This window comes from Porites lutea, chromosome 4 (genome assembly GCF_958299795.1).
Source record: "Porites lutea chromosome 4, jaPorLute2.1, whole genome shotgun sequence".
In the NCBI taxonomy this organism is placed as follows: Eukaryota; Metazoa; Cnidaria; class Anthozoa; order Scleractinia; family Poritidae; genus Porites; species Porites lutea.
Genome location: NC_133204.1, coordinates 532,501 through 557,163, shown reverse-complemented (window position 1 = coordinate 557,163; position 24,663 = coordinate 532,501). Strand labels below are relative to the sequence as shown.

Below are 24,663 nucleotides of genomic sequence, written 5' to 3'. Positions count from 1 at the left end.
ATGAGTTATAGGCAGATGACGTAATGATCTGCGATCTATCAAACGTCGGGAAAAAATAATTTTTGAATAAAAATACCGCAAAGCAGGAAGAAAAGGTAAAGCCCTTGGGCTTAAAGCACTGTTTGACAATTAGTTTTAAGAAAAGAGGATCCTCTCTAGGACTGAGGAGTGAGATGCATGTTGTCACACACTTAAAAACTGGTTGTATGCATTCAGATTCTTACCAGAGTTACGCAGCTCTTCGCAAAGGTGTCAAACTGTTGGTTGTTCTTTCCCAGTCTAGAAGTGTGCGTTGTTTGACAAGCCCAGCTGGAATCTTCAACCCCTTCAACAGGGCAGGTGTAATTCCAGCTATTCTTTACGCAGTCATCCCAGGATTTTCTCGAAAAGCACGTGTGGCATCTCAAAGAAAAGCCTGAAAGATTTATGCGTAATCAGCTAGAGTGGTGGGTTACTGGAGTGCCCGTCCCCCTTTCCCTGCTTTCCCTCCTCCCATTGTGAGAGGTATCCCCTTCCTCTTTTCCGTAAAGCGCTTACTAGGTTGATAATGATAAACCAGGTGATAAACCAAAGACTAAGGCGGTGAAAACCGTTTTGCGGTGCTACACACAGCAGCCACCAAGGCTGGGTTTTAAACCTCGTGCTACTGCCTTGCTGAACTCATTACATAAGTCATAAATACAATAGAATACAGTTTAAAAGTTTACGAACCACTTTTTATATTTAAGTTTTGTTTTCCGCAACAGATTTTACATTCGACTGAGTCCTTAAATTTTACGTCTGAAACCGAGTAGTACGTTACAGTAGTGCTGGAGTCGTGCTTAATTTGAACCAGCTTAGAACGGCCGGCAATAACACGACGTTTGAAACAGGCCTACTTTCATCCAGAGATTCGCCAACAGTCGGGACAACCTGTGTTCGGCGGCTCCCTCCCTCCCCTCAAAATTAAATCGATTTTTTGTTAGGGGAGTAGCTACCATGGCTTGTACAGGCGGCTTGGCATACATAATGGTTGTTTACCATTTACCACAAATTCCCGGAAATTTCGGTTGGGATGTAAATGGTAAACGATTTTTGATTCGTCCCACTGGAAAATTCCCGGGACAAACGGAAATTCTGAAAAGGTAGTTCCGTTTTCCCTTTTGGGACGTTCCGAATGGAAATTCGTTTACCATTTACAAGTTTCCGGAGTTTCGTACTAGTTTCATGTTGTAACTACAATCAAGTCTAGCACGGTGCGACAATCTGGAAATTTTAGGCAAATGGTAAACGACACGTACCGTTCTTACCGACCGAAAATTCCCAACCAGAATTTCCGGAATTTTTTTGTAAATGATAAACAACCAATTTTTCCTTATTTTCTTTCGCTTTAAATAAAAACACTTAAATGAATGAATGAATGAATGAATCAATGAATGAATAAGAGAAACAGCTAGTTTGCCGTTGGTCTCTCTCAAAGATTGATGACACTGCTACGATAGGTTAATTTAGAACAAAGATAATCAGGAGCTAAGCCATTGAGTGATTTATATACGGTTGTAGCCTTTTTTATTTGTCTTTGCGGATCAAACAACAAAAACAAGTGGGCGACAGACGACCGGAAGACATCAGCTAAAGTGGCTGAAGTGAGACCGGGACAAGAGAAATATAAGAATCTCGTCTAAGTAGTTTTTTTTTAAATTCTTAATCAGATCTTCCAAGGATCAGGTTTTTGGTGAGCCAGAAATCGAAAATAGAAGAGAGGAATGCGAGCGCTGAAAGAAATATAACAAAATCGTAGAAGAAACGGTTCGGTAGATTAAGGAAGCCCGGGGGGTGGGGGTAGTCCCTATAATGGCCTATACGGGGAGGCTCCGACCGAAAGGGGGACCTTTTTCAGGCTTCAGGTATATGAAAGGGTAGGGATTTTACTCGTTGAAGTATATGAAAGGGTAGGAAAATCTGTTATTAGGGTCTGTGAAAGGGCTCAAAGGACCGAACAGATGAATTTTATGGCTTCATAAAGTAGGGAAAACGTTCTATTTTTGTGATTGATTCCTATTTTAATCAAAGGCTCCTAGGAGCGAGCTCATGGATGAATTGAATTAGTGTAGAAAAGACAGTTCAATAATCAAAGAAAAACATATAAATCTTTTTGAACGGTCCATTGTGTATGGACTTGCCAAAATACAGCGTGACTAGAAGTATCCGATTGCATGTGTACCTGAATATTCTAGAAACTTTTTATCAGCGCAGCATTTCTACTTACAAAGCAAAGATCACTTTTAAAAGCAATTATTAACGCTTTTTAGTTGTAAAATAGTTTGCTTTCTCATGTGACTGTCAAACACTTTCCAAACGACAGTGCACTTTCTTGTAAAATAGCCAAGTTTTACATACATGAGTTTTATTTAAACCGTGGTTTTAAAAGTGCGATGCTTTCAAATAAATGTTTCCATATGATGAGTACGTAACGGTTAGTATATGCAGTACGAGCTATATTAAATACAGAATGCAGGCGTTTATGGCTAAATTGAACTGCTTTAGAACGCGCTTTTGATAAACACGAGCTAAAAATTATTTTAATACATGTAAAATTAAGCTCAAAGCAGTACGTGCTCTGACCTAGCCAAGTAATTTAAACGCAGTCGAAGTATCCGATTGCCTTTCGCCAGAGACTTGTTTATACCAGCGCAGCATTTCTTGTAGAAATTACATTAATAGCACTGCTAAATGGAATCACCGACAAACAAAAGCCTACTTTAAGGCAAAGATCACCTAAGAATTCAAGCAAAATAGCGTAACGCTTGTTGGTTCTAAAACCTGTGCTTCTAGTTGACACAACATTAATTCATTCCCTGTTTGCATACGAAGTCAAATGGTCGAACGGATTCGTCCAAATAACTGAATAAACCTCAATAGATACTCCTCAATGTCGCTTTAACAATTCGAGGACAGTTTTTTTGCAGTGATTATAAGGCTCTTTGGCTTATTCGCTTTTCGCTGAACGAAATCCCATCGTCAGGCTGCAATAGCTCTTCCACGCTCCTGTTGATCGCATCTTCTCCATATCAAGTACAATATCGGGAACAAATGTGCACAATTCGTCCAAATATGCAACAATGATCCACGCTCAATTATTTCAATGTCCTTTTAACAATTCTAAGTCCATTTCTTGCGCATGATATTATCAGTGTTCTTTAAAATATTGTTATTTATACAAAACCCATCTCTATAATTGATGTAGCCTGCGAAGCGCAGACGCATTTCCGGTCGTCGCTTCTCTCCCTCCGAAAATTTTTCGGAGGGAGAGAAGCGACGACCGGAAATGCGTCTGCGCTTCGCAGGCTATAATTGATGCGTCGGGAAAAAAAATTCGCCTTACTAGTACCCTCTAGAATATTCGAAACATATACGTAAAAGGCACTTGGAAAAAAGGTAATACTAAGTAAGGGAGGTAGGAGTAACATGTTTAATCTGACTTTAATGAATAAATTAATGAGAATCGAGTGAGTGAGTGAGTGAGTGAGTGATCGAGTGCCATTCGAGTGCCTCCAAAAGCCCATGGCATGACTACGTCATCCATGAGCTAAAAATGACAATGCATTTCGTAGCAGTTAAAAGGGATGCAAAGTTCTAAACGAGGTATATGAAAGGGGTACCATTTATCATAAAATAACTAAGATAGTATGCGCGCTCTGATTGGCCGAGAGGAGTGTTTGCATGAGAGTATGTAAACATGGTTGTGGCGTCTAGTTGTTTGGCTTTTCGCGCGCTAATCACGCAAGCACGAATTTTGAAAAAGTTTTCGAGTTCAAAACTCGACAAGTTTACTTTATTTACCCATTCCTTCGTCGGCTGAAACATTGAAAATCGTTACAAAGAAGGTGAGTCAATTTTTCTTCGCTTAAGCTGACATTTTAAGCGAGAAAAATCCGTATTTTGCAAAGCATGTTTTTGCAAAACAAGAATTGATTACGCGTGCAAGACTTGACAAGATTTTGCGACTGGTAAGAATTTCTCTTTTAATCAGTGCCATACAAAGAGTTTTGCGTTTTTTTCTCGGGAAAGTTATTTTATAAAAGCAATAGAAAACCTTTTTTCCTGTGTTTGCACAGCCTGATATAAACACTCGAGGCGTTGGGAGAATTCTCGACGGTTATGCAAACCCTCGACTTCGTCTTGGGTTTGCATAGCTGTCTCGAATTCTCCCAACCCCTCTCGTGTTTATATCAGGCTATGCAAACACGGAAAACGTTTTCTATTGCTTAAATAGAAATAGAAGGCATGGAAGGTATACGAAAGGGGGACCTATTTCGTGAAAAATGGTATATAAAAGGGTAAGGGATTGGACCGCGGGGCGGAGCCTCCCCGAATAAAAATTTGTTGAGTATCCCCCCGGGAATGAAGCCGCAGTACAGTTTGCAGTCGTCAAATGAAAAATGCCGAAAAATGCAAAATAGTAAGATATTAAATATTGATACTGAATTATAGGAATCAATTTCAGTTTTTAGGAAACCGAAACGAGCCATAACGTAAAACCGTAAAAAATAAGATAAACTGTACTAGACAATAAGAACATATCAGAATACTTTAACATGGATAGAAAGGGTAAAAGATACAGAAAAATGCTAGTTACCTTCTTGAAACAGTGGAATTAAGACAGCGACGCAGATTAGAGCTAAGGAAAAGGTGTTCCTCATCTTGTTAATTAAGGCTCTTGATGAATAATGCTCTTTCTTCGATTACAAAAAGTGTTTACGCTGACAATTGTACCCGCACTAACTTCTATAAAACGTGCCTTCGTTTATATAGCTTTTTACCCGGCCTTCCTTTCATGCAGGAAGAGACGGAGAGGGGTTTTAATTTTCCTTTGTCGTCGAATAGCCCTCTGCTCTTTAAGCGCATGTCTGTACTGGCGGAATATCACGTGAGGGATGTCCGGCAAATTCATTGGCGTAGAGGCAGCTTTTTTGTCATTCGGTAGCGTTAAGTGGTTTATTGACAATTATTTTGGTCGAAATGTTTAGTGATATTATATGTGTTGTCTAGAGTCTTATGCATCCCGGAACAGTCAGACAAACACAGTGACTCGATCCGTTTAATCAAGATCGGCGTTGAGATCGCTGGTTGCGAGAAGAAGACATGCCAAAAAGGTGGGTAATTTTCACTGCAGTTGAAGAAACACTGTTGGGCTTTGTTTTGACGAGTAAGCGTATACCGAGAGGAAGAACGTATGCGGACCGTTTTTGTGTTACATTGTACAACTTGACTGTTCGATCTGTTCAAACACGTCCACACACGTCACTGTAAGCACCTTAGAAATTTTATGCTTTATAGCTTTTATCGCAAAACAGCTTGCTAAACCGTTTCTTTATTTTTGTGTTTTGTTTTCGGCAACAGCCGTTCTATTCGACTGAATTAAAATTCGACGTCTGAAACCAAGTCGTAGTCGTGCTAGTGTCGTGCTGCAGTCGAGCTACAGTCGAGCCAGCTTAGCACGGCAGTAGCACGTTTGAAACAGACCTAAATTACATCAACGATTACATGTAAATTATAGCTTTTTAAACAATGGGTGATTTCTTCCTATCGAATTTCGATCTCTCAAACTCCATTTTGATCGATCGAACATTATTAGAAATTTCAAAATTACCAATGCTAGGAATTTTTTTCCTTGCTGTGTTCAGCTACTATACATTCAAACTTACAATAAAAAGGATCGACAAATCGATTATAATATTCTGTATTTTAAATTGGTTTCGGGATTATTCTCAACGAAGTACACAAGGGAGTTCTGTGGTTACTCACCGCTTTGCTTGTTGTTGAATCAATAACAACAGGGGCACCCAACGACAATTTTCGGAAAATATCTGTTCGGAAGACGATTTGAGATCTAGAATTTTCGGAACATTTGTTGTAAAATTTCTTGTTTGCCTGCCTCTCCTAGGATTTTCGAACATCTAAGAAATGGTATATTTGCCCATTTTTAAAGGATTTTCACCTTTAAAAGGTCACCTAGAATTTTCGGGAGCTTTTTTTCTGGCTGAAATTTTCGAAAAGGTAAGTTTTGATCCCTATAATTTTCGGCTCACTAGACTTTCAGTAGGAAATCCGAACAGATGGAAAATTTTTAGAAGATAAAAATATGCCTATATCTGCCGTTTAAATACTAAAATACGTTTAACAATGCTGTGTTTAAGTGGTTTTAAACTATATTCTCGTTGGGTGCCCCTGATAACAAGGCAATGAAATATTGAGATATCCTTTATTCATGCTTTATTTATTTACTTTTTTTTCAGAGAAGATGAACTTGATCCCAAATCCAACAATACGTTGAGCAACACTTTTCAAAGTCAGTTTCTGATGACGAAATAACTAAAAGAAGACTAAGAAGATGCCGGTGGTTTGTCTTTCAAGTATCTGTATCAGAGTGACAATAATATGAATAAAGATCTTACTCATGGAAGATCTGGGTTTTTTACTCCTTTGTAGTAATTTTATGGCGTATATATATATAAGTTCAAAAATTAGACCATCCATGTCGAAATCTCGTCATATGAATTTGAAATCGCAATGAACGCAGTCGAAATAGCATCATTCGAACGGCTTACTGTAGTTTGCGAAACGAAATACACCGTATTCACAAATGGCGGACACGCGGGAAAAAACTGGTGCCTAGTCATGAAAGCGAGGCGTTGGAGGGTAAACAAAAATTGCAAATGAAGACTTTCAATGAACTTGCAGAGTGTTTAGCACGGATTCCACCTAAAATAACTTTGTACGGACTTCTTTTTAAATACAATTACGTGGGATGTCTTCTGCTTCTAAAGAGACGCGTATATCTTCAAGGAAACAGGATGATTTTGTAGGTTTCCGAAGCAAGTGGGCGATGGCTGGAGAAAAGCGGCAAACATGTTGGCCCAAACTTCACATTGAAACCGAGTTCGAAAGCCAGCTCACTGCAATTCGGTAAAACAAAAATATAAACAATGCAAATCTTGGTGGCAAGAAACAAAGAAATAAGCGATGGATATATGGCCTACTTGTTAACGCAAGAGACGTGTGCCATTGAACAAAACAGTTCAAATCGAGATGGAAAAAAGGAAGACAGGAAAGAAGCGGTGACTGAGGTTTCGATGAAGTTATGTTTGGTTTTTGTTTGCCAAGACGTTATTCTCTGGTCTTTATCGATGACGGACATCAATGAAAACTATCTTTTTGGTATAAATGCAGGAGCGATCGAGTGGAGTACGCTCAAAATTTCAACTTGTTACTCGGCAGACTCGGTAAGCCGGCCACATTTCATTTCAGCGAGTAATTTTCCTATTTCTTATCTTTGGCTGTTAGGAGTTTTAACTTCATGTTCCATAATGTTTTAAAAGTGAAGAATACATAAATAAATAAAATGATGGCCTTCTTAAACGGATCTAGACTCGCAGTTAATGATTCGAAACAGAAGCTTACCGTGTTCAGTCCTGACACAAACATTGCCTTAAAAGTTTAACCTAGTAAAATGTGAGCTTTATACCACTTTTTTACCAAGAGCTCTCCGAGATAATGCCGTAAAGGAGACCAGGCAAATAGCAAGCCATAAGATTCACACACTAGAGCTTCTAGTTTTGATAAAATTATTTTATTTCGCAATGACAAAGAAATCAAAAGATTTTAAATTTGCACTAAATTTGCTAAGCTCTGCCAACGTACCTCTAACAATTCACTCCTAAGCGACGGAATTAATATCATCCAAAGGAAGTTGTAAATACAGACATACATAGATATGTGTAAAATGTCACTAACATGAATGAATGAGTCTCGTGAATGAATCTTTCACCCGCTCTCGACTTGACCTGTTTTGAGTAATGGCGGAGGTCTCTTCCGTTGACAAGTAGGCCATATATCCGTCGCTTATTTCTTTTTTTCTTGCCACCAATATCTGTTTTTACTTCTGTTTTACAGAATTGCAGTGAGCTGGCTTTCGTATTTGGTTTCAGCGTGAAGTTTGGGCCAACATGTTTGCCGCTTTTCGCCAGTCATCACCCACTTGTCGAGCTTCTGAGGCTTCGGCAACCTACAAAATCATCCTGTTTCCTTGAAGATATACGCGTCCCTTTTGATTGCAAACAGCAAATCAGTACGAAACATTAAAAGCAGAAGACGTCCCACGTCATTGTATTTAAAAAGACGTCCATACAAAGTTATTTTAGGTGGAATCCGTACTAAACACTCTGCAAGTTCACTGAAAGTCTTCATTTGCAATTTTTGTTTACCCTCCAACGCCTCGCTTTCATGACTAGGCACCAGTTTTTTCCCGCGTGTCCGCCATTTGTGAATACGGTGTATGGAGCGAAACGAAATGAAACGAAACGAAATGGAACGAAACAAATGAAAATCTGTAGTTTGCGAAATGAAAATCTGTAGTTTGCGAAATGAGAATCTGTAGTTTGCGAAATGAAAATCTGTAGTTTGCGAAATGAGAATCTGTAGTTTTTCGAGAAAGTAAATTGTCATTTCGTAAACTACAGACTGTCATTTCGCAAACTACAGATTCTCATTTCGCAAACTACAGAATCTGTAGTTTGCGAAATGAGAATCTGTAGTTTGCGAAATGAAAATCTGTAGTTATAGGAAAAATGGGGGACTTCTCGTAGTCTATTCTCGTTGCGTCTACTCGGATATTCTAAACAGAAAATTCCCCCTAAAATCTGTTTCGCCCAGAAAAGTTTAACTTATGCTCAGGCGCTCAAGTTAAGCCCTGTCGGTCGGGGTTACGAACTGGATGGGTGAACCACCGCGAATATCGTCTTAAAGGTCCATACGTTGTTCTTTCTTTTCTTCTTCTTCTTTTTTGCGTATTATGTGGTATTATTGTTAACAGTGTATTGAAAAGCAGATTTAGCATTATTTCTGCGTCCGGATTTAGAAAAGGAAAAAAAACAAAGAACAAATATGGCCCGGCGTAGTTCGCCCGAAAATTATTATTCTTCGGGCCGTAATACAGAGCTGGAACTTTGCAGACTTTGATCTATATATCGGCGGGGAAACCGGCAAATTAATAAGAAATCTGAGTTTTCGACAGTGTAAAACGGTCATAATGCCTCTGATTCCAATCTCCTATTCCTCTGTCTCTTGTTGTCGGCGTTGCCTTCGCTGTGCTAAGCGATGTTACTTCTGCTCCGCGGTTTCTTGTTGATGACTCTTCTCCTTCGTTGTTCACGCTGAACTTGAAGTCGGCATTCTCCAGAGGACTTTCATTTCGCAAACTACAGATTCTCTTTCCGCAAACTACAGATTTTCATTTCACAAACTACAGATTTTCATTTCGCAAACTACAGATTCTCATTTCGCAAACTACAGATTTTCATTTCGCAAACTACAGATTTCCATTTCGCAAACTACAGATTCTCATTTCGCAAACTACAGATTTTCATTTCGCAAACTACAGATTTTCATTTCGCAAACTACAGATTTTCATTTCGTTTCGTTCCATTTCGTTTCGTTTCATTTCGTTTCGCTCCATTTCGTTTCGCAAACTACAGTAAGCCCATTCGGGCTTGAAGTTACTTTGAACAAGTTGAAACTATAAAGGGAAAACTCGACATCGCGGATGTTAAGTTCAAATCACCATTCCAACTAAAATGCAAATTCATGATTTGAACTTCAATTCACCTTCTTCACTCTAATAAGCTTCTTAATCGTCAACAATGCAACCATAATCTTCCACAAAATTCCAAATGAAATCTTTAATTTGAACTTAACGTCACGTCACATATTCGAATTCGAAAAACCAAAATTTCAATTCGAAAGGAAGTAAAAATACACAGGAACCGGAAATGATCACAGGCAGCCCAAGCTCACGTCACGTGAAAGGATTAGATTAATTATTAGCGGTGTGCGAGCCGGGACGTGACTGTTCAACGAAAGCGGTATTGGGTTACATCAGAAACCCATAAGGGGTTGACACGTGTAACTCTCATATGTTTGCTTTGTCCGATGCTCGTGATTATTCATTTTCAAAAGTACCATATTTGGAACGAGAAGAAGAGATAACTGACCAATCAAATTTCATAAACAACGTGACGTAATTTTCCTTCAGGTTTCCGCGCTCGCTTAAAAAAATGGTCGACAAACGGGGGAAAAACTCCTGAAAACCGAGAAAGCTTTAAAAGGTTGAAACCAGGAATATTACCGAAACACTGAGCAGGATATTATTGCCTTACCACCCGGGCCAAACGTAACATTATGAAACCCATTGACGGCCTCGCAACTTCTTGAAGTTGCCACTTCAAAAAACGATGCCTCGTTGACCCTCTGCACAGTAAACTTATACTGCAAATAGGCTTTTAAAATTCTTATGTTAAAAGTCTAGAAGAAACAGTGAAAAATAGTTTCGAATAAAATTCATTAGCTGCGTATCGAAAGTGTCCAAAACCTGAACCTGACATCTTCGCAAAAAATGATGCTTGTAATGAATGTGAGAAGCATTTTAAAAGCTTAAATTAAACTTAGATGTTGTAGTCACGATCGAGTTTTGAGATAATTTTATGACTGAACAAACTCAAAACAATAGACAGAGAAGCCGTTTCTTGAAAATTTTTATTCAAAGTCGAAAAGTTAATCCTTTAAAGCAATTCGGAAAGCACTATCTGGATCGTGGATCTGTTCACGCAAGTGACATCGGCTAAGCACATGGCAAAATTCAACACAAAATCCATCTCAAATCAGGGCATGTTTTGTAATTTTTCTTTAGCGCCGAAGAGAAAAATTTATAAAACGTCTATGAAACATTTAAAAATATATAAATTCCCTTTAAAAAACGTAATTGTCTTGGCCATAGAGTGCAAAATGTACCTGAAAATTCAGCAAAAACTTCGCAGACTTGGTTGCATTTCAAAACAGACTATGGGCTCCGCCGTGAAGAAAACAAGGTTGAATTCCTCGAAGGACGATTTCTTGATGAAAAGCTTCCCTTTCTCCACAAAAAGAAAGCTGAGCATTCTTTTCAACTTTCTATTTCCATTTTTTGTCTTTTAATGGTGTATTTTTAACCTTGAAATGCAGAACTCTTGTCTTAAAACATCTGCATGGTGATCGCGCAGCAGCCATTTTGTTGAAAATGGATAGCCGTCACTAAGATTTCCAAATATGGTCAAAATGAATATTCACAAGCATTGAACGCGAGTTACACGTTTCAACTCCTTATCACTCCTTATGAGTTTCTGGTTACATGGCGGCCGTGAATTTGTATAGGTAATAGCATGATTTGTAGTGATATTTGGCATAAATACCACGAGTGATATTTCGAAATTGTTGTACGTAATTTCACGAGCCGTTAGGCGAGTGAAATTTGAGACAATTTTGAAATATCACGAGTGGTATTTGTGCCAAATATCACGCAAAAATCATGCTATTATTTGTTTATACTACCACCCACAAAGGTCTTGTAATTTTCACATGTAGGTATTTCAAATTAAGCTGAAATACCACTGCTCTAAGCCAATCAAATTGCACATATTTCCCATGTAGTAGTATAAATAAAGGATTTGTATGGGAATCCACGTTATAGATTTAGGAAGATAAATACTCGTAGAAATTCTCAATAAAAAACGTCTTACCTTATTTACATGGTGTGTTCTTGCTTGCTGTGTGGTTATTTTCCCGATCCGGTGCGATTTTAGCGATTTTTTTCATTTCTGAGTTTCCACTACTAAAGAGAGAGCAAGGCCGAACGCTTCCAATCTGGACAGCCCGCCGAACGAAGCCAAAAATTCCAGGTTAAAATATCCCCACGGCCAAAATTCCACCGCAGAATCCAACTACAAAGGTTAAACTTTCATTTCAACTTTCTAGCCACGCAATCGCATCCCTGCGAGCGACGCCAGGCGGCAGTTTGTTTCCCCGATGAAACAGTAAAACGTTGGGCCAGAACCGCGTACAAATCCACCACGACACAACGACCGTTGAAGTCGGCTTGGTAACCTCGTCACGTTGACAAACAAAGACTCACGGGGTACACTAACGCAAATTGTCAACATGAATTTCTGTTCTCATCCTGGGTCCCCTCGGGTCGAATCGACAATACCGCATTGTCTCAATCGACCAATCAAAATCGCGCCGTGTCGTGTTTACAAATTTTGAAAACCGTTCTGTTGTACACTACACACATTTCTCTGAAATGGCTGCAAGGCCGAGGAAACGTCCGATCGACAGTGAAAGCTCAGGAGAAAACGAGGAGATTAAGGCATTGCTCAAGTGGAAGTCATGGTAAGTATTCGCCTTTACGCGGATTTTGTAAGCTTCTCATAATATTGGCTTGCTCGTATCGATGTAAGAAAAAGCGTTGTTCTTCATAGGGTGATGTGTAACTACGAAGAAAGTGCAGATAGTCTCACGGAGGCTAAAGATATTTTATTGGCAGGATCTCAACAGAAAGAAAATTTCTCCTCCAACTTGAATTCCGTTCTACTTGGAAAAATTGTTAGTGAAATATGGGGAGAGAAAGTCAAATTAGTGAGGCGCGGACCACGCAAAGATCGGCGAAGCTGTTACCTCAACCTAAGACCTAAAGATCCTAAAAAATCCGAAGTACCACAGGAGACTTTCCAGCAATTTAGGGAAAGTAGCATGGAACTTGTTGGTGGATGGAACAAGATAAGCGACCACCCGAGCTTTGTGTCATTTATGCGTTACGAGTCCTGGTCATTCAATAATCAGCGAGTTTCTATTGAATTCAAGGTAACTCAACTTCCTTCTTCAAAAATTCGTTACACCCTGATTTCTCATGGTTGCGAAAGTGACATCACGAACCTAGTGGATGTAGCAAGCATAGAGCGATATCCGTTGAGTCAGAGAGCCATCCTGTTTCTGGCATTTATTGATAATGGCCAACTTTGTAGAGGAGCACCAGTGGAACCACTACCCTTTCCCATAACACGGGAAACTATGTGGATTTCACGGAAGGAGCTACCAACGTAATGGAAATAAGGGCTTTCTCTGGCAACTGCAGTATTGTTCGTGTCCGAGAAGGCATTTGCTGCGCGAACTGCATGAAAATCAAAGTTCTAGGTGCCAGAGCTAAGCGACGAAAGGAGGCAAGAGACACCATTCATCCTTGTACCAATAAACGGTATCTCTCTAAAAGTGAAGTCGTGCAGCAACTTGCCGAAGAAAGGCAAGCACGTTATAACGCCGAGAAAAGGGAGCACTACTGGAAAGAAAAGTTTAAGTCCCAGTGCATTGAAATGGATCGGGAAGATGACGAAGATTTGTCCCAAATTTTTTTAAACATAGCAAAACAGAATGTTCCTGCAGAGATGGCCTGTCTGTGGCAACAACAGAAAAACCTGTTGGAATGCAAAACCAAAAACGGTTATCGGTGGCATCCAAAGTAAGTAACCAACTTTTAGTCATACATGTAAGATCAAGCTACAACTTAAAACACAAATTTCTTGAATTTTTTTAACCATGGGTGTGGCTGGATTTATTCTGGGAAATTGACCAAGAGGGACGTTCTCCACAGGGAGGGAGACTTTTACGTTACTAGATGTTGACTGTTTGAATTGAAAGGATGATTGAGTAACCTCGATCGGATTCCCTTAGAATGTATTGTTCTGTTTTCTTGTGACTCTTATGGATCTCCCCTTCATCCAGGTGCTACATAAAATAAATCTCCCTGGGTAAAGGGGATTAGAATGGACCTGCTGCAACACTTAAGATGATGATCAACAACCTAAAACCAAAGTGTCTCAAAATTTATTTGCCATGTAATTAACATACTATTTAACTAACAAAACTCCTATCAGCATAATTTACTTCAACATATTGCTGATAAAAAAAACAGTATGTACATGAAATTACAACAACTGCAAAACAATACAGTAAGTTCCTGAAAGCCTATTTTTTTTCTCAAATACAGAGTTATGAGACTGTGCCTGGACTTGTATTGTAAAAACCCCCACGTTTTGGATCCCCTCCGACAATTTTTAATTCTTCCAAGCAACAAAACTATAAGGTGAGTAATTTAAGCATCCTTGTTTCACATGATTATAGATATTTATGATTATGATTACAATTAAACTGTGCACACAGTTTGTCCTAAGGTATTTATACAAATTCTTTGATCTCATGCAATCTCTTTTTACTAAGAACAGTTTCCTCTTGAGTGTCCTTTGACCAAGACCATTTACATGATTTGTCTTTTTTAAGCATGAACAATCTAGCTAGGTGGATGCTGTAAAGATGCAATTCATTCCCACTACCATTAATGCCTATATGTCCTATATATAGTAATATTTACATGCAAAATCTGAAATCCAATACATTTTAGTATATAATTTGAAACCCTATCAATCTGCTCCATGTTTACTGATATTTAAAGGCTCTACAAAAACAAAGTCAAAGAAACAATTGGATGGAACCCTGAAGTATTGAGATGGTGCCTGGAGGCTGCCAAGGAAAGTGGATTGAAAGCAGCAGACTACATGGGTGGTTTTGTGATTGACGAAATGAAGATCCAGGTACCCTTAATTCAAATCTGCATAGAATATATTTTGGAAATATTCCATAACAATTATGTTTTACTGAAGATAAAACAACAATACCAAAGAGACTGGTAATACTTAAAAAATATAAACACCAAGAGGAGATGATGCACTATCCAACATAATACTGTTATATTGCAGTTTAATTCAAACTGTTCGTAAACTCTTGTTCATTATAAATCTCATACATTGGCTTTGGTCAAAATTTTCAGGAGAATTTAGAGATGGCCAATGTTGATGGGAAACACAAGCTTGTTGGTTTTGTGGACCTTGGAAAAGGCCATGAACTAATGAAGGCTCTCTCAAGTAAGATTACCAGATTAATGTAAAGGGTGCATAGAATAAGGCCCCAAGTGACTGTTGATGTGATGTCAAATTACAGTTTATGGTTTTGTTTTACAAGAAAATTCAATTTGAAAGGAGAATCTAGCAGTTTATCAGAATAATAGTCACTTAGAGTCTCTTTTACACCCACCTCTTCATGAGGGGGTACCTGGAATAAAGCACCAAGTGACTTCTGATAAAGCGCTAGATTCTCCCATCAATTTTCCTTAGATAAATTCATGTGAAATGAATTGGGGAAGACTGTGTTAATTAAATCAGGAGTCACTTAAGGCCTATTCCATGCACTCCTTCAGATCTTACTTCAGCTGCAGCTACACTGCAACTAAAGGGTGATAAGCTCATTAATTTTCTTCTAGTCTTTAAATGGTTGCAAATAGATTTTTTAGTCCTTGGCTGTGGCTTAAATATATTAATAAGCTTTCTGAGAATTTTTTTCTCTTGTAAATATTATTCCTCTAACCTATAGCCTGGCCATTAAATGACTCAACATCCAGGACATTCGTTCCTCTTTTAAATATTTGTAGAAATGTATAACTGCTATTGGAATTTTGACACTTGTATATATAAGTTATGTATAGTACTATCAGGCACGGATCCAGGATTTTGAAATGGGGGGTGAATTTTTGTAATAATGTAATAGAACCATGCAAAGCCTCAGGTTGAGGTGTTTGAGATCTGTGCATAAGGGAAAGACAGAAGGGGGCTCAGAAAAAAGGGGGGGGGGGTGAAAATTCACCCATTTCACCTCCCCTGGATCCGCGCCTGATTATTATCATTATTATTAGAAATACCTCTTGACAACCGTATCCTGATGTGACCATCTGCATCAGCTGAGTTCTCTACAATCCTGAATTGTCTGTCGTCCACAAGGTCTGTGTTTGGAATGCAGTTGTTCTGAGAAATAGCACCTAGTAGTTCTTCTGCTAGAGCTGGCTTTAATGATCTTGAAGACACTCTGAGACCATATGCTTGACACAGTGCTGTCAATTCAGATTTGAGATATACCCTACTCAGTGGGCCACTGCCTTGATGCTGATGAATGAAGGCAACCAGACGACTATGTGAAACTGTCTTGTTTTGACTTCTGTCTTTCAGAATTTCCTGTTAAAAGTCAAATGAAAATGCGATAATAGTTTAAAACAAACAGGCATTGCACAAACAGAGAACGAGTGCCTTTTTTTTTCAGACTATTACAATTTTATTATTATAACCATGTAGAAAATTTATATAAGATTTATTAATGTTACCTTGTAAGTCAAGTATGACATTTATCAATTCTAACTAATTCAGCATTGTCGTAAACTTTCGGGCATATTTCTAGTGTATTAAAATGCTTTTTTTTACCTTGTATGGTACACAATCCGTCTTCTCTTTGGTCTTTTTGTTCCTTTGTAACACTCTTTTCCGCAATTCCGCGCTCTTCTTGACCAAAGATGCTCTCCTGAATCCCGAAGAAATTGGGCAGCACCCATGTTGATGTAGTACATACCATGAAATAGTTTTTCAATCAGTTCCTGTGTAAAGAATACAATGAATGTAACGCTACGCTGGCCACCATTTTTGTTTAACACCCCCGCCATCGCTTATGTGCCACTCGTCATGGACAATGTAGGGGAGGTCACACGCAAGTAACTAAAGGCAGCGGCCGCTGGCACAAATTAACTATTGCTGTTAACTGTAAATATTTCTCACGCTAATGCTGTAGTTCAGTTTTGTCCTTGGTTCAATTTTGATTTTCCTTTGTTTTATATTCATTATCATATATTAACATAGAAAAAAGACAATGGAAAATTAAAATTAAGCCCGGGATAAAATTGACCTACAACACAGAGGAAGCGCCTTTTGCAATTTGACTACGGTATATGCGTATTATAGGCCGTTATCTTGCTATGTTCATTACCTTGCTCTTGTTTGCATCCTCCTCTGGAAAACACTTTCTCCATCTCTCCTTTAACGTTTCTTCGCTGTAAAGGCTATCAAAGGCTGCTTCCACCATATCTTCACGCGCTTTCTTCAGAACTTGAAAGTTAAGCAAGTCCACCCTTCTCTGTTCAAGACTTAGAAAGAAGACATACGCGTCATCAGAGATGTGAAGTAGGCCCCGTTGACGATACTGTCTCTCTTCTGTAACTTGTAAGGATTCGGGAAACTTGGAACTTTCCTCTAGTTGATCGAAGGGTTGAATAATGTTCTCCTCCAATAGTTCACAAGCTCTTTGCTGACTTTCAACAATGGCCAAAGTGGAACTGGAATTTGTGTGTACATTTCTTTGGACGTACTTCCGTCCCCGAGATAAGACTTTCCTCACCGCCCAACCACCAACGTGACGTACCTTTGAGCGCCCCACCTCCGTCATTTCTCCAACATCAAAGATAACAGGCTCACTGGTTGCTTCCTCTCTCACAATACAATTCAAGTGTTCCAGAAATCCATAGTAGACGAAAGTAGCCAGCTGTATTGCGACAGCCCGTTGGGGAGGGGTACTTTCGTTCACGCCAAAAACAACGCAGACATACCTTGAAAAATCGTTCCCATTGAAAAACTGATGCAACGCACCAGTCACCTCAGTGAATCTTTGCCGTCCGATGTCAACGACAATTTCCTCGTGGTTTTCGACGATATGGTTTTCGATCAGCAGGAATACATGAAACCAAATCAGTTTTAAAAAAGGTTGAACCTTTGATATCCAACAAGCATCATTTACCATTAAGTCAATCATACTGTTCTTTTGTTCTTGAAAGGGAGACACAGCTAATTCTGTTTTCATGGACAGTAGGCGAGTGCAAGAATTGATGAAAAATTCGTCGGGGGGACTTGACAGCGTTGATTCATGCCTGGTCAGCCTTTCAAAAATGTCCAGTAGCTCCAGTGGGGTAGCAACCTCATCATCTTCAAAGCACGCTCGTACTGGCCCATCGAGCATGTCACATGGAAATGTATAGGGCTCTTCGTTTTCCTGGTTGATATCCTGGTAGCGGTCTCTTACACAGAGCATATTAGCTTGGTTGATGGTCTTGTTGCGACAGCAGGAGAGGTCAGCAACGGGCTGGCAAACGTGTTTTGAAGAGCAGATATCAAGAGCCTTTTTCTGCGGCTTCAAAAGCTGTCGACTATTGAAATTTAACACCTGTATGTGTTCGGGAGACTTGACTCTTGAAATCGCCACATAAATGAGCCCCGGTACATACTCTCTAGAGCAGTGGACGACTGCAGATGGCAAAGTGAGCCCTTGTGACTTGTGGCAAGTGCACGCATAAGCGAGCACGATAGGAAACTGCGTCACACTTCCAATCCTTTGACCATTCCTATCCCTCTTTATCCACGTTTCCCGCCCTATTTCGACGATCCCTACTTCTTTAAAATTGACCAACAGGTCATTGCCCTTTACACCAGTGAAGATACCAAGGGTACCGTTTTTCAAGTCATCCGACTTGTTCCAAACCAGCATCACTTTGCAGCCACGTTTCAATTGCAAAATGGAAGCTCCTGGCCAGCTCATGCTCCTCGACCTGTCATTTTCAAAGTCTGCTTGAAAAGTGATCATTTCTTCATTGATTGCATCCAGCTGGCGTCGGTTTTCTAGCTGCACAGGAACCTTCCTGAAATAAATATGTGTAGCATTTTGAAGGAGTTGCCAGGGTAATTCCCTTTGCAAAGAGGTGATAAAATGTTCTGTGGCCAACGAACAATTTCCTTCTCTGATTTCTGATACAGCGGACAAAAATGCTGGGTCTTGCTGTCGCATAACCACCGTTAAACCGAAACGATGAGCCACAGCAAAGTCAAACAACGGGGAAAAAAACATGAAGTGGCCTTCATCAAAGAGATTTGGTACAGGTTGCAGCTGAAGGAATTCGCCAATAAGTATGATTTGCTTTCCTGCAAAAGGGAGATTCTTGCAATCATCTGTCGCTAATTCGTGATGCAGAAAATTGACAAGTTCAAACATCCTCTGAGAGGACATGCTCGCCTCGTCCCAGATGATTACATCGATGGCCTTTATTCTGTCTCGTATTAAAGAGTTCTCGCAAGATCGATCAATAACTTGCCGCCAAGGAAACTCCGCAGTCGAAAGGCCGTAGTATGAGTGCACTGTGGACGCTTCGCCACGATCGTATACTTGGCAAGCAATGCCGCTAGAACATATGACAGCTACCTTTTTCCCACGTGCTTTCGCTGTTCCGATTATCGTTTTCACCACCTCGCTTTTCCCGACTCCAGCCTGGCCAGTAATTAATAAATTATGGCCTTCGGAGGCAAACTTTACTATAGTATTCTGGTCCTCGTTGAGCTTCACCCTAAAGTTGGAAAATTAAGAGTGGATGAATGTCACTTCCATCGCTAGCTCGTAGATTACAAAGACAACGAGGTGCCAAAATATCATTCCTGAACTTGAAGATTCAAACGCTTGAATAAAAAACAAACGAAATAAACATTAGACTTACATGACTGAACGCTAAAGAAATCTTTCCTGAATTTCCAGATGATCACATCGTAATAAGAAACAAATCTCCACGTAATAAGAATAAAATCTCCAGCTCCACGTATTTATCTCCCTGGGTTTCCTCTGAGTTTGCATAAACTTTCGTGTTGTAAACACGACACGGCGCGATTTTGATTGGTCGATTGAGACAATGCGGTATTGTCGATTCGACCCGAGGGGACCCAGGATGAGAACAGAAATTCATGTTGACAATTTGCGTTAGTGTACCCCGTGAGTCTTTGTTTGTCAACGTGACGAGGTTACCAAGCCGACTTCAACGGTCGTTGTGTCGTGGTGGATTTGTACGCGGTTCTGGCCCAACGTTTTACTGTTTCATCGGGGAAACAAACTGCCGCCTGGCGTCGCTCGCAGGGATGCGATTGCGTGGCTAGAAAGTTGAAATGAAAGTTTAACCTTTGTAGTTGGATTCTGCGGTGGAATTTTGGCCGTGGGGATATTTTAACCCGGAATTTTTGGCTTCGTTCGGCGGGCTGTCCAGATTGGAAGCGTTCGGCCTTGCTCTCTCTTTAGTAGTGGAAACTCAGAAATGAAAAAAATCGCTAAAATCGCACCGGATCGGGAAAATAACCACACAGCAAGCAAGAACACACCATTTAAATAAGGTAAGACGTTTTTTATTGAGAATTTCTACGAGTATTTATCTTCCTAAATCTATATCGTGGATTCCCATACAAATCCTTTATAAATTCACGGCCGCCATGTAACCCAATACTGCTTTCGTTGAACAGTCACGTCCCGGCTCGCACACCGCTAATAATTAATCTAATCCTTTCACGTGACGTGAGCTTGGGCTGCCTGTGGTATAACTGCATTTTGGCGCGAAAAGATTTCCCTTCACGCAAACTCTCTGCTCAATATGGCGGACAATGTGAATGATAAGGGTGACTCTACAGAGAGCTGTCGTGTATATTATGAGGGGTCATATGCGTCAAAATCCTATTTCAAATTCTGTTTTGAAGATCCTGTATATTTTATTCATTTAATGGAACAGAATTTAGGAAAACAGAACAGAAATTGAAGCAACAGAATAGAAATTAAAGCAACAGAACAGAGATTGGAGCAACAGAACCGAAATTGAAGCGACAGAACGGAAATTGGAGCAACTGAACAGAATTTAGGACAGAACGGAAATTGGAGCAACTGAACCAAAATGTCAAAATTGACAATTTCGGTTCTTCTGATTAACGAACCGAGTGGAGCCTGGGTAGGAACTAGTTGCACATTATAATGTATGAAGATTATTCGACTACAGGTTCCCAAGAAGCGAAGTGTGTAACTGATACCGGTTAGCTATTTCACCGATTTGAAGAAGAAGGGGCACAAATGTTTAAAAAAGTCTACAGTCTTTATTCTGCATTTTACCCCAGCCTGCGTTTTACTCTTAGTCTGCAGTCTGCATTTTACACTCAGTCTGCATTTTACCCCTGGTCCGCAGTCTGCAGTCTGCAGTCCGCAGTCTGCGTTTTACACTGACCGAAAATCCATTCCACTTTCAACATGGCTGCTCGGCGTGAATTTTCCGTAAGAAATTGTGTCAAAAGTTATGTGATTGCAGGAGTGGGCTCCTGGTGATTGATATTCAAAGGCGTTTTGAAAGGGGAAACCATGATGCAGATGGCTTGGATTATACTGTATTTCGTCTTGATTGGGTGATTAATATTCTTGTGAGATATTCTGGTAGTGAGGGAATTCACCCAAGAGTAATCGACCTTCTACGCCAAGTCAAGGACACGGTTACTGAAAGCCTGCATACAGGATAGGATAGGATAAGTACTTTATTATCAACAGAGCGCCTACAGACACATGTGTTTACAACGATAACAAAGATTTTCGTGCAATAATTACAGAGGTGTACATTTGTAAAATTTATACTACTATTAAACAAGGTTATATTAAACGCGACTATCTCTTTCGCGGAAGCGATCATATACGTATTTAGCCACAATGTTTTGCGTTTTCTCTCTTTGCTTCATACTTATCAACGTTGTAAAGGCAGAGCTTGGAGTCATAGAGTCAAGAATAAGATTAGTTTCCTTTTTTAGCGTATTGAACAGCTCTCTCCTAGGATCCCTATAGGCTATGCAATTCATCAAAAAGTGCTCCTCGTCTTCTAATCCAGTTTTACATAATAGACAGATTCTTTGGTCTGGTTTCTGATAGGGTTTAACGTATCGTCCAGTTTCAATTGCTAGTTTGTGGTTGCTTAATCTTAGCTTTGTGATTGCTACTCTATGATTGATGTTTCTTACATTTGTGAGGTAATTTTCATAGTCATGGGTAAGGTTAAATTTCCTAAAAGTTCTTAGTTTGTTTTTTTGATGCGGGTCCTTTCGTTCATCATTGTGTATTTCGCTAATCCATGTTTGCTGTTCAATGTCTAAGAGTCTCTGTCGTATATAGAGTCATGATTGCAGGAGTGTTAGTTTTCGCTGACCATATGTCGCCAAGACCTGCGAGATTTAATAGTCGTTTTAATTTGCTTGACCAAAGTTCTTTTTTATCTTGACCAATTTGGTCTGTAAATGCTATTCCAGAGAGTTTATTTTGGTGCTCCGGCTCACAAAATTTCAGCCAATATTTAATGGCTCCGCACTTTGTCTTCGTTCGCATTGGGAAACGGCCGCCCGGCCTACCTCCGATCTGCACGCATTTGAGCTACAGAATTTGTTAACTCCCAATAGCCACCCTATATTTGTTTGAACAAACTCAATTGGATCATTTTCTAGCTTTCCGTCGTGATCGACCCCCCAGACCTCGCTTCCGTACGTGAGTATTAGGGAAATAACCGTGTCAAAAATTTTCATTGTGAGCTGTACATCGTCTCTGAAATGGTCGCCCATTTCCTTCCTGAGTTTGTACAAAGCTTTAAGGGCAACTTTCTTTATTTCCTGTTTAGCGTACGTGAAGGTCCCATAAGTACTAAATTGTAGGCAAAGATATTTGTAATTGCTAACATTGTCAAGTTTACTGCCTCTATAGTATAATACATGCTTATTCATGGTTCTCCCGCAGTTATTAAAAATTAACACCTTAGTTTTATTAAGGTTAACCGACAAGTCGTTTTCTTTGCAGTATTCACTGAGGGAATCCAAATAACCCTGCAGTTCGTTTTTTGATTTGGAGAATATGACCAAGTCATCCGCGTAGAGCATACAACTTAACGGTAACTCGTTTAGTTCTACGTCATTTAGGTTCTTGGCCTTAAGTTTCTCTGAAAGGTCACTGAGATAAAGGTTAAAAAGGGTTGGCGAGAGCATGCAACCTTGTTTTACACCGGTATGGCATCGAAAGGCAGGTGTTAGCATATTTTCTATTTTCACAGATGATTTATCATTGGAGTACATTGAATGTAGAATCTCAAGAAAGCGCCCCGTTACTCCCGCTAGCTTCAATTTTTGAAACAGTTTCCCTCTGGGGATACTATCGAATGCTTTACTAAAGTCAACAAAGCAGGTGAATAAAAGGTTATTTGATTTCTTGGGCTTAGATTTAACATATTTGTCTATTAGTGCTTTTAAAATGAAGATACTGTCCTGTGTACCATGTTTTTTTCGGAAGCCACATTGTTCTGGAGTAATTATGCCCTTTTCAATGAGATAGTCACAAAGCCTGCTATTCATTATTGAGGTAAAAATCTTTCCCATGGCTGATAAGAGAGTAATTCCTCTATAATTCCCTGGGTTGGACGGATCATCTTTTTTGAAGATTGGTATAATTAGGCCATGACTCCACAGGGTAGGGTACCTACCACTGGTTAGGATTTTATTGAAAAGGATTGTGAGAGGCCCTTTTAAGGCCTCTTTGCCATGTTTGAGCAGCTCGCATAAAATGTTATCTACTCCCGGGGCCTTTCCAGTTTTTAAGAGGTCGATAGCAGTTACCGTTTCCTGTTCAGATATTTCATAATCTAGGGGCCCCAAGGCCTCTGATCTTGTTAGTATGTACTCTTCGTTTTGCTGTTTTCGTACGTTTAACTTTTAAAGTAACTGTAAAACTTCTCTAAGTCCTCAGATGTATTTTGTTGCATATTTTTGGATTTGCCCAGGTTGAATAATTTCCTAAGTTGTCTCCACGCAGTTTTACCATTACTGAGATCAATGCATTTAATTATCCGATTATAATGTTGGCGTTTCTTTTTTCTGAACAGGTGTTTGAAAGACCTTTTTTTCTTGTGTAGACTTGATCTCAGTTCCTCCACGTTCAGGTTTCGTGAGATATACCTACCTAATGATTTAAGATTCTCTTTTTCTATGTTGCATCAGCTCGTCGAACCATGGTTTTTCACTATGCCTCCTCGTGGTGTTAATGAATCTCAAGCCTGCTTGTTTCATATGTCAGTTAAGTTTTGTGTGAATAGATCAGTCATTGTGTCCACGTTATTGTTATTCAGTGCTGTGTTCAGCCTGTTTTTTGTTTCTGTACTTTCTAATAGTCGGCTTAATTCGTATTTCGCATTATCGTCCCAGACTAATTTCTTAAATTCGCTTAACGTGATCTCGTCTGATCGTTTGCCGGAGCACCTTTTTTTGTGTTTTAGCATTAATGCGAATGAAAGGGAACAATGGTCCGATAGGTGGGGTTCCAGATCGTTGACAATAAAGTAATTAACATATCTGAGAATTCTACTGGAAATGATAACATAATCTACCACACTGCTCCCATTGTATTTGAAGCATGTTTTTTTCCCTGTAAGATCACCTACCACTCTGCCGTTCAGGATCCTAAGACTGAGAGCTGTGCAAAGATCAATCAGAATCCTCCCTCTGCTGTTAGTTGTATTTTCGTCCTGTGAATAGCGATAATTTTCTGTATCTATTTCATAGTCTTCTGAGATTTCAAGAAATTGATTATCGTCGTCATGGACCGCGAATAGACCATTTTACAGTTGTGGACTTAGTACCCTAGCCTTCGAAGGAATGTGAGGCTGACGGTGACCTTGTTTTAATACAAACCTCCTTTGCTTTGTTATGGAAATTGTCCTTGAAAAATACTAGTTAGCATAAGAATAACTTGATTTACATAATAAAGCAGGAAGGTTTGTACCAAAACAAGGTCACCGTCAGCCTCGCTTCCATCCATATCTGTAAAATGGCCCATTCTTGCATGCTGTCGGTGCGCGCATTAAAGTCACCTTGTAAAATTACATCACCTTTGAGTGTAAAATTTACAATTTCGCTTTCAATATCGTCTAAAAGTTCTTGGTCGATTACTTGTAAAGTGTTTGGACTTATGTAAACAGTGCCTAAATAGAGATCCTTGTCCAGATCGAAAAAAGATTTATCTAACTTAATCCATAGT

At 39.5% G+C, this 24,663-nt stretch overlaps 1 protein-coding gene, 1 long non-coding RNA gene and 2 pseudogenes across 2 annotated transcripts; 1 reads left to right on the top strand and 3 right to left on the bottom strand.

Annotated features, from left to right (window-relative positions):
* Positions 1-345: 345 nt before the first annotated feature.
* Positions 346-4,804, bottom strand: LOC140935101 (uncharacterized). The gene is made up of 2 exons (XR_012165166.1): positions 4,619-4,804; positions 346-415 (listed from the first exon to the last, which is right to left on the bottom strand). It is a non-coding gene; the product is annotated as an uncharacterized lncRNA (long non-coding RNA).
* A 7,347-nt stretch (positions 4,805-12,151) lies between these two features.
* On the top strand, positions 12,152-14,845 carry LOC140933100 (uncharacterized). Its single transcript, XM_073382615.1, has 5 exons — positions 12,152-12,240; positions 12,330-12,792; positions 12,873-13,363; positions 14,354-14,492; positions 14,729-14,845. The coding sequence occupies exons 1-5, from the start codon at positions 12,152-12,154 to the stop codon at positions 14,843-14,845; spliced, it is 1,299 nt and encodes a 432-aa protein (XP_073238716.1).
* A 6,333-nt stretch (positions 14,846-21,178) lies between these two features.
* Positions 21,179-23,328, bottom strand: LOC140935025 (uncharacterized; annotated as a pseudogene).
* Positions 23,329-23,335: 7 nt separating this feature from the next.
* LOC140933099 (uncharacterized) lies at positions 23,336-24,226 on the bottom strand (annotated as a pseudogene).
* Positions 24,227-24,663: the final 437 nt, after the last annotated feature.